This window comes from Hyperolius riggenbachi, chromosome 4 (genome assembly GCF_040937935.1).
Source record: "Hyperolius riggenbachi isolate aHypRig1 chromosome 4, aHypRig1.pri, whole genome shotgun sequence".
NCBI lineage: Eukaryota > Metazoa > Chordata > Amphibia > Anura > Hyperoliidae > Hyperolius > Hyperolius riggenbachi.
Window position 1 is genome coordinate 79,849,931 of NC_090649.1, and position 15,174 is coordinate 79,865,104.

Here is a 15,174-nt window from a genome sequence, read left to right on the forward strand (position 1 = left end):
AAAAAATAAACAGTTTTTCCCTTTATATTAAAATATTATTTGAACTGTTTATTTATGTCAAACTCGTGTTTAACTTTTTTTTTGCCAAACACTTCAATTGAAACAGAAAGCAGTGTAATTTTGACCATCATTACCTTTGAAAAGACCAGAAATTATATCATCGTTTGCAGGAGCGCTGCCCCACAATCCTAACGGGGGGAGAGGAGAAGGTGTTAGTACTGTACTGATTATTGGCATTGAAATTTGAGAGAATTACCCTGTTCTAATTTGACAAGTGTTTCATCCATAGGAGGAGACAATATCAAATGTTGGCAATCAGCAGGTTCATACAATCCTCAGTGATTGTCCCTAATCCTGCACTTCACAAATACACTACAGAATATATCAAATAATTTTAAAGACGCTATCAGGTGATTAAATTCTCCTCTGTTACTTTTAGAGCACTTTTCCTTCTGCAGCTGAATATAATCTCTGAAAAGAAATAAAAAAAAGGATATAAATGCGCACGCATGTGTGTGTACTTCAGCAGAATGGACATTTACTGTATATAAACATCCTAATTGAATTAAAAGTGCACAAATAGGACATTTATAAACATCCATTTTTCAGTAAGTGGTTAAAGGAGAATTATTGCAAACATTTGAAAAAATGTATTTTTTTTTAATATAAAATGTAATTTTTTTTCACAAAGTAAAATGGACAATAAATTACTTTTTTTATGTACCTGTCACAGTAGGTAGTGAAAATCTGAAATATCTGACAGGTGTTGGACTAGTCTATCTCCTCATGGGGGTTTCTCAGGAATTTTTTATTTACAAAAGCACTTACTGAGGGGTAGTTGTTCAGTCCATCTACTTATTATTGTGCAATTGAGTAGGGAGGTTGGCTGCCATCTTTGTAGAGATCTTATTCAGGGAGTGCTTTTATAAACAATAAAGGTGAATTTGTGCATTGTAATGTGTGTAAACTACAATGGACGCTGTTGGGCAAATTTATACATTTACCACATTATGATCTTTTAGAGACCCCTTACACTTTACATTTTTTGAAAACATGCACCCTGTAGACTTAAAATACAATATTGGCCCTTTAGTATGTCACATAATCATTACATTAATGTTTATCAAACCAATATTTTCATTAAAAATACTCGAAATCATTACTGGTGCTACAAATTCAAAAAAAAGAAAAAACACAGCAAAAAAAGACTTCAATGGTCAGATGAACTTTAAAACTACAAACACAGTTTCTGGCTACAAAAGTGATGGAAAAGATGTTTCAAGAGGTCTAACACCTGTAGAGGGGCATGACAGAGTGGGATACATGCTAAAAGTCCCTGGGAAAATTACAGATTTGACGCAGAGCAGGGTTATAACCCCTGAAGGGCAGACATCACATTACATTCCTAAATTGTGCTGCCAGTGGTGGGACTACAAATCCAAGCTGGCCTGGCAACTGTCTGTGGGCTCTATCTAAGCAGTGTTACCCACAAAGACAGCTATGCTTTAGTAAGTTAAAACACAAATACAGTGAAAAAATATGCAATGGTGGTAATACAGTGTGCTGGGCCTGACACAGTACAACAAGGCCCAGCTGCGCCAGGGCTGTATCTATGCCTGTCAGTGTGTCACACACACACACACACACACACACACACACACACACACACACACACACACACACACACACACACACACACACACACACACACACACACAAAACACATCAGAAGAATATTAGCTCTCAAAAGAGCTGTTTTGGGGTGCTTTCAGCAACCAAATTCAGCAAGGAGCAAGCTAACAGCCTAACTAAGGGCTGGTTCAGACGGACGTTTGCAGAGCGTTTACAGCCAGCGTTCAGGGCTTGGTGTTAAACGCTCCCATTCAAGTGAATGGGAGCGTTTGTACCAAGCTTTCAAGCGCGTTTACACAAACGCGGCGTTTGGGTCCCGATTTTCCCTGGCGTTCAAGGAGCCCCTGGAAGCTACATGTAGCTTCCAGGGGAGGTTAACCGCGACGGCTAATGTCCCCCTAGGGGAAGAAAAAAACGCGACCGCATCCAAACGCACACGAACGCTGCTGAACGCGACGCCAGCAAACGCAACGCCTCCAAACGTCCGTCTGAACCAGCCCTAACGCTTTCCCTATCTCCAGCAAGCTCTGTCCCTTCCTCTCACTATAGCAAGATCAGCAGACTGAGAGCCTGGCCGACGCTGCAGCGTTTTTAAGAGGGGGGGGGGTTGGGGGTCCAGGAGGGAGTGCAGCCTGATTGGCTGCCATCTGTCTGCTGACTGTGATGTAGAGGGTAAAAATTTAGCCCAATGACGAAGTATAGGAGGCGGATCAAACGCGCTATGTGTCTGCTACCCGCCGCGGACGCGGGTAGCTGATATCCGTGCGGACTACCCGACCGGCAAACCGTTTGGGCCATCTCTAGTCCCCAGAGATTTGGCAAAATCTGGGCACTCTGGCACAATAATGTTGAAATGACCGCACTTAACACTGAATAATTATGAACCATATTTGCCAAACGTTCTGCTTTATGACATCTTGTCCAGTTTGGCTATAGAGTTGAGTTGAGTTGATAAACTCGATGTAGTGTCTTAATGTACATTACTATCTTTGGCAGAGATTAAAATATTATACATGGGTTTTAAGAGTAACTTTACTGAATAGAGCTTTATTAAACAAAATATTATTTTTAACTATTGCTTTATAAATAATTTAGCCAGTGTTTATCCAGTGTAAAATCGTTCCTCTCCCTGATTTCTGTTCTTAAATTTATAACAGGTGGTGACATCTTTGTCATGCTCCTCTCTTTTTACTCTAATTGCTCCTTAATCCATTTTTTTTATATTTTATGTGGTTTTGAATGGATCAATTGTTCTATATTGTAAAGTTGAAGAGAAATCGAGAGCCCAATATGGTGTAGTATGTCAAAATTGATTGGATAAATGAAACAGTGAGATGGTAAAACTCACAAACACGGGTTACCACCTAGGTAACCACTCATTAGGCAGGTGAGGAGATTAGACCTGTCCTCACTCAAGATTAAGAAGTCGCTCTCTGTAGATAGGAAGAAAGGGGGTAGATCACCCTCCTCCACCTGGGGTGGACTCAAATATATTGGTATGTGAACAGAGGCGCCAGAAGGATAAAAGTACATAACATTTTTAAAAAAATTGCTGGGAGGAAGTGGTGGACTCGCCTCCGTTAAAGCAGACACCAAGGACTCTTAATATAAAGATATACACATTTATTGAAAATACCCCAAAGATGCAACACGTTTCGCGGGCACAGCCCACTTCTTCAGGCAATAAGTAGGGGATAAACAACAGCAATTCAGTTATAGCAAGCAGAGCACCTCACAGAGGTGCTCTGCTTGCTATAACTGAATTGCTGTTGTTTATCCCCAGCTTATTGCCTGAAGAAGTGGGCTGTGCCCGCGAAACGCGTTGCGTATCTTTATATTTACAGTCCTTGGTGTCTGCTTTAACGGAGGCGAGTCCACCACTTCCTCCCAGCAATTTTTAAAAAAATTTTATGTACTTTTATCCTTCTGGCGCCTCTGTTCACCTACCGTTCTATATTGTGTGCTTTTTGGAGGTGTTGACCTAGGTGAGGTGTGGTACCTGCTTGATTTTTTACCCCTCCCTTTGGAGGGTTGGTCCACCCCTAGCCTTTGATTGCCACTCTCCTTTAAAACCAGATGCTGAAAGCTGTAAAAAGTGCTATGATTAAAGGGAACCAGAGATGAACGATTCACACAAAATAAACATATCAGTTGATAGCTTGTAAAGAATAAATGCTCTACCTGATAATTTTGCCGCTCTGGTGTGCCTTTTTGAGTGTTTTTTATCCATTATTGCTCCAGGAAAAATCAAATATGGCCGCCGGCTCATATCCCTTCTCCTTACGGGTTATGAGTTGTTCTGGATGTGCTGTCTAGGCCATATGAGACTATGCTGCTATCTAGGCTAAATGCAGCCTTTCATCTATGTGCTTTCATTTTGGTATGATATCTGCCTGTAGGAAGTGTCACTCATAGGAATGAAACTGCCGTTATTATCAGTATCTAGTGCACACAGAGCACACAGGGATCATATTACAGCCACAGAGCTTCTCTCTCAGGAGCAGCAGCCTCTCCCATATCATCACAGCTCTCAGTATGCAAAGCAGGAAATCTAAGCCAGGAGAGGGGAAGGCTTGGGCTTGAAAAGACTACACAGAAGAGTGACTCAGCTATAATAATTCCAGGTCAAACCTCGACTGAATAGTCGGTGGATTCTTATCACAGTTGCTAATAGACTAATTAAGCCGATAGCAATGAAACTAAAAGCAGGGTAGGTGTTTACTGTCATGTTCCCACTGATAAATGTAATAAAATACATGAGGGTGCTTCCTCTCTGGTTCTCTTTAAGGACAAATGTCCAAAACATGTCAGCATTGTGCTTTTAACTGTATGATGATATGTCCTGAATAAACTTGTTACTTTGAGACATCAGTGCGGAGTCCTGCGGACCATCTTCTCCTTTTGCTTGGTGACATCTTTACTGCTGGTAGGTGTATGTCATGATCTGTTCCTGCTGGTGACATTTGTGAACCATTTGCATGGACGTCTTCTGTTCACCAGCAGATGATACCTCAAGAATATTTTGCAATTCTCATGAAGTTCCCTCTGCCCACCAGCAGAGGTCTCTGTACTCAAGCCTTGACAAAAGCAATAACCTGCACTTACTCGACCACGTAGTGGAGCCTGTATACTGCTAAGCAGGATTGACAGCAACAAATGACTAGATAAGTAGAAAATAATGAATAAAGTGCCGTCACTCCGCAGTAGTGTTGGGCGAACATCTAGATGTTCGGGTTCGGGCCGAACAGGCCGAACATGGCCGCGATGTTCGGGTGTTCGACCCGAACTCCGAACATAATGGAAGTCAATGGGGACCCGAACTTTTGTGCTTTGTAAAGCCTCCTTACATGCTACATACCCCAAATTTACAGGGTATGTGCACCTTGGGAGTGGGTACAAGAGGGAAAAAAATTTAGCAAAAAGAGCTTATAGTTTTTGAGAAAATTGATTGTAAAGTTTCAAAGGAAAAATTGTCTTTTAAATGCTGAAAATGTCATGTTTCTTTGCACAGGTAACATGGTTTTTACCGCCAGGCAGTCATAAATGTAATAAAGAGAAGAGGTTCCATAAACAGGGACCGGTAACGCTAACCCAGCAGCAGCAGCAGCACACGTGATGGAACAGGAGGAGGCGCAGGAGGAGAAGGCCACGCTTTTTGAGACACAACAACCCAGGCCTTGCATGAGGACAAGAAGCGTGCGGATAGCATGCTTTTTACCGCCATGCAGTCATAAATGTAATAAAGATAAGAGGTTCAATAAACAGGGACCGGTAACGCTAACCCAGCAGCAGCAGCAGCACACGTGATGGAACAGGAGGAGGCGCAGGAGGAGAAGGCCACGCTTTTTGAGACACAACAACCCAGGCCTTGCATGAGGACAAGAAGCGTGCGGATATAGCAGCAATGCTTTTTGCCGCCATGCAGTCATAAATGTAATAAAGAGAAGAGGCTCAATAAACAGGGACCGGTAACGCTAACCCAGCAGCAGCAGCAGCACAGAGCACACGTGACGGAACAGGAGGAGGCGCAGGAGGAGAAGGCCACGCTTTGAGACACAACAACCCAGGCCTTGCATGAGGACAAGAAGCGTGCAGATAGCATGCTTTTTACCGCCATGCAGTCATAAATGTAATAAAGATAAGAGGTTCAATAAACAGGGACCGGTAACGCTAACCCAGCAGCAGCAGCAGCAGCACAGAGCACACATGATGGAACAGGAGGAGGCGCAGGAGGAGAAGGCTACGCTTTGAGACACAACAACCCAGGCCTTGCATGAGGACAAGAAGCGTGCGGATATAGCAATGCTTTTTGCCGCCATGCAGTCATAAATGTAATACAGATGAGAGGTTCAATAAACAGGGACCGGTAACGCTAACCCAGCAGCAGCAGCAGCACAGAGCACACGTGATGGAACAGGAGGAGGCGCAGGAGGAGAAGGCCACGCTTTTTGAGACGCAACCCAGGCCTTGCATGAGGACAAAAAGCGTGCGGATATAGCAATGCTTTTTGCCGCCATGCAGTCATAAATGTAATACAGATGAGAGGTTCAATAAACAGGGACCGGTAACGCTAACCCAGCAGCAGCAGCAGCACAGAGCACACGTGATGGAACAGGAGGAGGCGCAGGAGGAGAAGGCCACGCTTTTTGAGACGCAACCCAGGCCTTGCATGAGGACAAAAAGCGTGCGGATATAGCAATGCTTTTTGCCGCCATGCAGTCATAAATGTAATACAGATGAGAGGTTCCATAAACAGGGACCGGAAACGCTAACCCAGCAGCAGCAGCACACGTGATGGAACAGGAGCAGGCGCAGGAGGAGAAGGCCATGCTTTTTGAGACACAACAACCCAGGCCTTGCATGAGGACAAAAAGCGTGCGGATATAGCAGCAATGCTTTTTGCCGCCATGCAGTCATAAATGTAATACAGATGAGAGGTTCAATAAACAGGGACCGGAAACGCTAAACCATCCCAGATGTTCATTGGTCATGTTACTTGGTTGGGGTCCTGGAGTGTTGCGTAGTCATTTCCAATCCAGGATTGATTCATTTTAATTTGAGTCAGACGGTCTGCATTTTCTGTGGAGAGGCGGATACGTGAACCTTGCAGGCAACGGCATTCTTCAAGCTTCGGGTTATTTTGCTGACCACGTGCTCATGCAACTCAGGCACTGCAGAGCGCGCAAAGTGGTAGCGGCTGGGAACCACGTAACGTGGGATGGCCACTGACATCATGCCCTTGAAGCTGTTTGTCTCCACCACTCGATATGGCAGCATTTCGCAGGCCAGAAGCTTGGCTATGCTGGCTCTTACTGCCACGGCCCGGGGGTCATTTGCTGGCAATTTCCTCTTGCGCTCAAACATCTCCGAGACAGACAACTGAACCGTAGGGCTGCACAACGAAGGGCTGTTGGTTGTTGTGTTTGATGAACACTGGGAGACCTCAAGAGCACTACTCCGGAAAGTGACAGTGTCAGCGTCATCTGATTTTTTGGAATGTTTTGAACCACGCAATGGCTGGGCTACTGCTGCTGCTGAGGCGGGTCTGGTGGTGAGTCTGGTGAACCCAAGGGAGGCAGTGTTGCTGGTGGTACCCTGTCCTGCCGCGTTTGCCCACAGAGTGGGATGTTTGGATAGCATGTGGCGGCTCATGCTGGTGGTGGAGAGGTTGTTAATACTTTTCCCCCTGCTCAGGCGGGTCTTGCACACCTTGCAAATCGCCATGGTAACATCCTCAGTGCAGTCTTCAAAGAAAGCCCAGAATTTGGAGCACCTGCCTTGCTGGCGATTTCTGTTTGCGCCTCTTTTGCCTCTCACTTGAACTTCCACGCTTGTGGTGCCTGAAATTGCGCGCCGCCTACCTTGTGGCACAAGGCGAACTCGTGCAGCAGTGGGTTCTTCAACAGACTCATCTGTGCTGCTGCTACGACGGCGATGTTCTCGTTCACAAACAAAATCTGGGTCTATGTCCACATTGTCCATACCCTCCTCTTCCATCTCCTCAAACTCGTCATATGTCATTGTGGGGGGCCGCCGCCGTGGAGTACAGCTCCCCAGCACAACCGTCAGGGGAAACACCTCTTCCCTTGCCCCTCCCTCTTTCACCGGATTTCTTCCTCATTTCACTTATCCTTACAGTACACGCTGACTGGCAGCAGTACAGTGGCAGTACAGAAATGCTATACAGTGGTGGGTGAGCGGTGTACCACTATTGCCAGCAGCGACACAGAGCACAATGCTATACAGTGGCGGGTGAGCGGTGTACTACTGTTCCCAGCAGACAAAGAGTGGCAGTAAACACAATGCTATATAGTGTGGCTGAGCCGTGTACACAGAGTGGCAGTAAACACAATGCTATATAGTCTGCTATATAGTCACCCCGAACGGGGTGATGTTCTGCAGCACCCGAACAGTGGCGAACACTGTTCGCCCAACACTACTGGGAACGCAGATTTTAGTACCTAAACACACGATACAACATGTTTTCCGGGGTCGGACTCTGAGGCACATACAGATGGTCCCGATCATCATCCTCATCATACAACTCTTCTCCTGAGTCTGACCCACCCACCACCTCTGCCACCCCAACATCCCCAGACACAGTCACAGACCCCTCATCGTCCTCAACATTAACTTGGGATGCTGGCCTGAGCCCGACCTCCTCCTCCACATCAGGCCCCATCATCCCCTCAATGGCAGCCCTCATTAATCGCTCTGGCGCCGGACCGATGGACACAACGTTCTCCTCCGGGGAGGGCTGCTGCTGACCACTGGCTGCTGGGGTGGATGTTATAGCTTGCGTGGGGCGTTGGCTGTTGCTGTTGTTGGGAGTGCTGCTCACAGCGGAGGTCTCTGAGGAACTCATGGTGAGCTCATATAGTGGTTGACGGTGAGTGGAGTATTACTGATCCCAGCAATATACACACTGACTGGCAGAGTACGCAATGCTATATAGTCTGGCTGAGCCGTGTACACAGAGTGGCAGTGAACAATGCTATATAGTCTGGCTGAGCGGTGTACACAGAGTGGCAGTACACACAATGCTATATAGTCTGGCTGAGCCATGTACACAGAGTGGCAGTAAACAATGGTATATAGTCTGGCTGAGCGGTGTACACAGAGTGTCAGTAAACAATGGTATATAGTCTGGCTGAGCGGTGTACACAGAGTGTCAGTAAACAATGGTATATAGTCTGGCTGAGCGGTGTACACAGAGTGTCAGTAAACAATGGTATATAGTCTGGCTGAGCGGTGTACACCGAGTGTCAGTAAACAATGGTATATAGTCTGGCTGAGCGGTGTACACAGAGTGTCAGTAAACAATGGTATATAGTCTGGCTGAGCGGTGTACACAGAGTGTCAGTAAACAATGGTATATAGTCTGGCTGAGCGGTGTACACAGAGTGTCAGTAAACAATGGTATATAGTCTGGCTGAGCGGTGTACACAGAGTGTCAGTAAACAATGGTATATAGTCTGGCTGAGCGGTGTACACAGAGTGTCAGTAAACAATGGTATATAGTCTGGCTGAGCGGTGTACACCGAGTGTCAGTAAACAATGGTATATAGTCTGGCTGAGCGGTGTACACAGAGTGTCAGTAAACAATGGTATATAGTCTGGCTGAGCGGTGTACACAGAGTGTCAGTAAACAATGGTATATAGTCTGGCTGAGCGGTGTACACAGAGTGTCAGTAAACAATGGTATATAGTCTGGCTGAGCGGTGTACACAGAGTGTCAGTAAACAATGGTATATAGTCTGGCTGAGCGGTGTACACAGAGTGTCAGTAAACAATGGTATATAGTCTGGCTGAGCGGTGTACACAGAGTGGCAGTACACACAATGCTATATAGTCTGGCTGAGCGGTGTACACAGAGTGGCAGTACACACAATGCTATAGAGTCTGGCTGAGCGGTGTACACAGAGTGGCAGTACACACAATGCTATGTAGTCTGGCTGAGCGGTGTACACAGAGTGGCAGTAAACACAATGCTATATATAGCGTGGCTGAGCGAGGTGCACAGTGGCAGTACACACAATGCTATATAGTCAGGCTGAGCCGTGTACACAGAGTGGCAGTACACACAATGCTATATAGTGTGGCTGAGCGAGCGGTGTACTACTATTCCCAGCAGACACAGAACAGTAAACACAATGCTATATAGTGTGGGTGAGCGAGCGGTGTACCACTATTCCCAGCAGACACAGAACAGTAAACAGAATGCTATATAGTGTGGCTGAACGAGCGGTGTACCACTATTCCCAGCAGACACAGAACAGTAAACAGAATGCTATATAGTGTGGCTGAGCGAGCGGTGTACCACTATTCCCAGCAGACACAGAACAGTGAACAGAATGCTATATAGTGTGGCTGAGCGAGCGGTGTACTACTATTCCCAGCAGACACAGAACAGTAAACAGAATGCTATATAGTGTGGCTGAGCGAGGTACACAGAGTGGCAGTAAACAGAATGCTATATAGTGTGGCTGAGCGAGCGGTGTACTACTGTTCCCAGCAGCGACACACAATGACTGGGGGGGACCCTGGCTAGCGTGGCTGGAGAGCGAACTACCCTGCCTGCCTACCCAAAGCTAAACCCACAGAGAAATGGCGGAGATATGACGTGGTTCGGGTATTTATTTACCCGAACCACGTGACCGTTCGGCCAATCAGAGCGCGTTCGGGCCCGAACCACGTGACCCGTTCGGCCAATCACAGCGCTAGCCGAACGTTCGGGGAACGTTCGGCCATGCGCTCTTAGTTCGGCCATGTGGCCGAACGGTTTGGCCGAGCACCGTCAGGTGTTCGGCCGAACTCGAACATCACCCGAACAGGGTGATGTTCTGCAGAACCCGAACAGTGGCGAACACTGTTCGCCCATCACTACTCCGCAGGCCATATATATATATAACACTTTATTGTTTGAAAAAGACACACATGGGGGTAGTATTAAAACCAATTAAAAATATACACTGGAGCGCTCCTGTCACAAACAAACCACATACCTCACACTCATTCCACCACCCATACAGGGGTACCGGTACCTCAAACTGGATATCTACCCTGCAGGGGGGATTGTATGGTACTGAGCGGGATTGTGGACAGTCTGTAGGCGTCAAGTGGCTGACCCGTGGGGACACATGGGGAACCCAAGTATCGGTATTGGATAGTGTAAACTCTTCACCCGCGATGCGGGACTCACCACTCTTCGTCCAACTGACGTCTTGGGATGACTGCTGTGCGCACAGCTAGGCTGACAAGTCTTCACCGGACCTCAATCCCTCAGGGAGAGGCACCCGGCCACATGGAGCCAAGGCAGGCCAGCACCACCAATAAAGGTCCCAACTGGGAGACGCACCGGAACGCTCCAGGACAGCATGCGGGTTGAGTCCAGGTGGGCGGGGACTCAACCCGCATGCTGTCCTGGAGCGTTCCGGTGCGTCTCCCAGTTGGGACCTTTATTGGTGGTGCTGGCCTGCCTTGGCTCCATGTGGCCGGGTGCCTCTCCCTGAGGGATTGAGGTCCGGTGAAGACTTGTCAGCCTAGCTGTGCGCACAGCAGTCATCCCAAGACGTCAGTTGGACGAAGAGTGGTGAGTCCCGCATCGCGGGTGAAGAGTTTACACTATCCAATACCGATACTTGGGTTCCCCATGTGTCCCCACGGGTCAGCCACTTGACGCCTACAGACTGTCCACAATCCCGCTCAGTACCATACAATCCCCCCTGCAAGGTAGATATCCAGTTTGAGGTACCGGTACCCCTGTATGGGTGGTGGAATGAGTGTGAGGTATGTGGTTTGTTTGTGACAGGAGCGCTCCAGTGTATATTTTTAATTGGTTTTAATACTACCCCCATGTGTGTCTTTTTCAAACAATAAAGTGTTATATATATATGGCCTGCGGAGTGACGGCACTTTATTCATTATTTTCTACTCAAGCCTTGAAAGATGTCACATGACCATCCTGCACAATCTATAAGTCTAGCTTCTGCAGTATACCCTTGCTAGTTCATTGATGTGGATAGCCCTAGAGTCTGTGTTCTGGTCACTACTTGTGATACTTGTTACTTGGTCCTTGATTCGTGTTATTTGATACTTGATTCCTGTGATTTGATTCTCCATTTCCTGTTACCTGTACCTGTTTGTCTGTTTTTTTGATAACTGTTTGCTTGACTCCCTAAGTATCTGGTCTCGACTTGTTTGACTAATCTATTGCCTGCTGCATTTTGTCCTGCGCTTTAACCACTTGCCGACCGCCCACAGCCCATGGGCGGCGGCAAAGTGGACGCCTAAAGGACCGCAATACGCCTTCAGGTGGCGCGTCCTTTAGGCATGCCGGGGGAGCGATCGCGTCATTGATGACGCGCGCTTCCCCCGGCAACTGGCTCCGCCCACCCGCCGTAACATCCCGCCGGCCATACGGAAGCGCCGGCGGGATGTTAACCCCGCGATCGCCGCTACAAAGTGTATAATACACTTTGTAATGTATACAAAGTGTATTATACAGGCTGCCTCCTGCCCTGGTGGTCCCAGTGTCCGAGGGACCACCAGGGCAGGCTGCAGCCACCCTAGTCTGCACTCAAACACACTGATCTGCCCCCCCCGCCCACTGATCGCCCACAGCACCCCTCAGACCCCCCCCTGCCCACCCCCCAGACCCCTGTTTGCACCCAATCACCCCCCTAATAACCCATCAATGACTCCCTGTCACTATGTGTCAACGCTATTTTTTTTTTATCCCCCCCCCTGCCCCCTGCCCCCTCCTGATCACCCCCCACCCCTCAGATTCTCCCCAGACCCCCCCCCCTGTGTACTGTATGCATCTATCTTCCCTGATAACCTGTCAATCACCCGTCAATCACCCATCAATCACCCATCAATCACCCATCAATCACCCCCTGTCACTGCCACCCAACAATCAGCCCCTAACCTGCCCCTTGCGGGCAATCTGATCACCCACCCACACCAATAGATCGCCCGCAGATCCGACATCAGATCACCTCCCAAATCCATTGTTTACATCTATTCTCTCCTCTAAACACCCACTAATTACCCATCAATCACCCCCTATCACCACCTGTCACTTTTACCTATCAGATCAGACCCTAATCTGCCCCTTGCGGGCACCCAATCACCCGCCAACACGCTCAGATTGCCCTCTGACCCCCCCTTATCAATTCGCCAGTGCATTAATTACATCTGTTCTTCCCTGTAATAACCCACTGATCACCTGTCAATCACCTGCCAATCACCTATCACCCATCAATCACCCCCTGTCACCCCCTGTCACTGCCACCCATCAATCAGCCCCTAACCTGCCCCTTGCGGGCAATCTGATCACCCACCCACACCATTAGATCGCCCGCAAACCTGCCGTCAGATTACCTCCCAAATGTATTGTTTACATCTGTTATCTTCTCTAAACACCCACTAATTACCCATCAATCACCCATCAATCACCCCCTATCACCACCTGTCACTGTTACCTATCAGATCAGACCCTAAGCTGCCCCTTGCGGGCACCCAATCACCCGCCCACACGCTCAGATTGCCCTCAGACCCCCCCCCCCCCCCTTATCAATTCACCAGTGCATTAATTACATCTGTCCTTCCCTGTAATCCCACTGATCACCTGTCAATCACCTGCCAATCACCTATCACCCATCAATCACCCCCTGTCACTGCCACCCAACAATCAGCCCCTAACCTGCCCCTTGCGGGCAAACTGATCACCCACCCACACCAATAGATCGCCCGCAGATCCGACATCAGATCACCACCCAAGCGCAGTGTTTCCATCTATTCTCTCCTCTAAACACTCACTAATTACCCATCAATCACCCATCAATCACCCCCTATCACCACCTGTCACTGTTACCCATCAGATCAGACCCTAATCTGCCCCTTGCGGGCACCCAATCACCCGCCTACACGCTCAGATTGCCCTCAGACCCCCCCTTATCAATTCGCCAGGGCATTATTTACATCTGTCCTTCCCTGTAATAACCCACTGATCACCTGTCAATCACCTGTCAATCACCCATCAATCACCCCCTGTCACTGCCACCCATCAATCAGCCCCTAACCTGCCCCTTGCGGGCAAACTGATCACCCACCCACACCAATAGATCGCCCGCAGATCCGACATCAGATCACCACCCAAGCGCAGTGTTTCCATCTATTCTCTCCTCTAAACACCCACTAATTACCCATCAATCACCCCCTATCACCACCTGTCACTGTTACCCATCAGATCAGACCCTTATCTGCCCCTTGCGGGCACCCAATCACCCGCCTACACGCTCAGATTGCCCTCAGACCCCCCCTTATCAATTCGCCAGTGCAATATTTACATCTGTTCTCCCCTGTAATAACCCACTGATTACCTGTCAATCACCTGTCAATCACCTATCAATCACCCATCAATCACCCCCTGTCACTGCCACCCATCAATCACCCCCTGTCACTGCCACCCATCAATCACCCGCTGTCACTGCCACCCATCAATCAGCCCCTAACCTGCCCCTTGCGGGCAATCTGATTACCCACCCACACCAATAGATCGCCCGCAGATCCGACATCCGATCACCTCCCAAGTGCAGTGTTCACATCTGTTCTCTACCCTAAACACCCACTAATTACCCATCAATCACCCCCTGTCACTGCTACCTATCAGATTAGACCCCTATCTGCCCCTAGGGCACTCAATCACCCGCCCACACCCTCAGAATGCCCTCAGACCCCAGCCCTGATCACCTCGCCAGTGCATTGCTTGCATCTATCACCCCCTCTAATCACACCTTGAGACACCCATCAATCACCTCCTGTCACCCCCTAGCACACCTACCCATCAGATCAGGCCCTAATTTGCCCCGTGTGGGCTCCTGATCACTCGGCCAAACCCTCAGATCCCCCTCAGACCCCCTTCCGATCACCTCCCCAGTGCATTGATTGCATCTATTTTCCCCTCTAACCACCCCCTGAGACACCCATCAATCACCTCCTGTCACCCCCCTAGCACTCCTATCCATCAGATCAGGCCCAATACAACCTGTCATCTAAAAGGCCACCCTGCTTATGACCGGTTCCACAAAATTCGCCCCCTCATAGACCACCTGTCATCAAAATTTGCAGATGCTTATACCCCTGAACAGTCATTTTGAGACATTTGGTTTCCAGACTACTCACGGTTTTGGGCCCGTAAAATGCCAGGGCGGTATAGGAACCCCACAAGTGACCCCATTTTAGAAAAAAAGACACCCCAAGGTATTCTGTTAGGTGTATGACGAGTTCATAGAAGATTTTATTTTTTGTCAAAAGTTAGCGGAAATTGATTTTTATTGGTTTTTTTTCACAAAGTGTCATTTTTCACTAACTTGTGACAAAAAATAAAATCTTCTATGAACTCGCCATACACCTAACGGAATACCTTGGGGTGTCTTCTTTCTAAAATGGGGTCACTTGTGGGGTTCCTATACTGCCCTGGCATTTTAGGGGCCCTAAACCGCGAGGAGTAGTCTAGAAAACAAATGCCTCAAAATG

The 15,174-nt window shown here is 48.0% G+C and overlaps 1 protein-coding gene across 1 annotated transcript in view; it reads right to left on the bottom strand.

Annotated features, from left to right (window-relative positions):
* LOC137570392 (cytosolic phospholipase A2 gamma-like) overlaps positions 1-15,174 on the bottom strand; it is a 140,602-nt gene that overhangs the window by 57,703 nt on the left and 67,725 nt on the right. Inside the window, exon 12 of the mRNA XM_068279074.1 lies at positions 135-188. Within this exon, the coding sequence (XP_068135175.1) occupies positions 135-188 (54 nt within the window). The remainder of the gene's footprint in view (positions 1-134; positions 189-15,174) is intronic.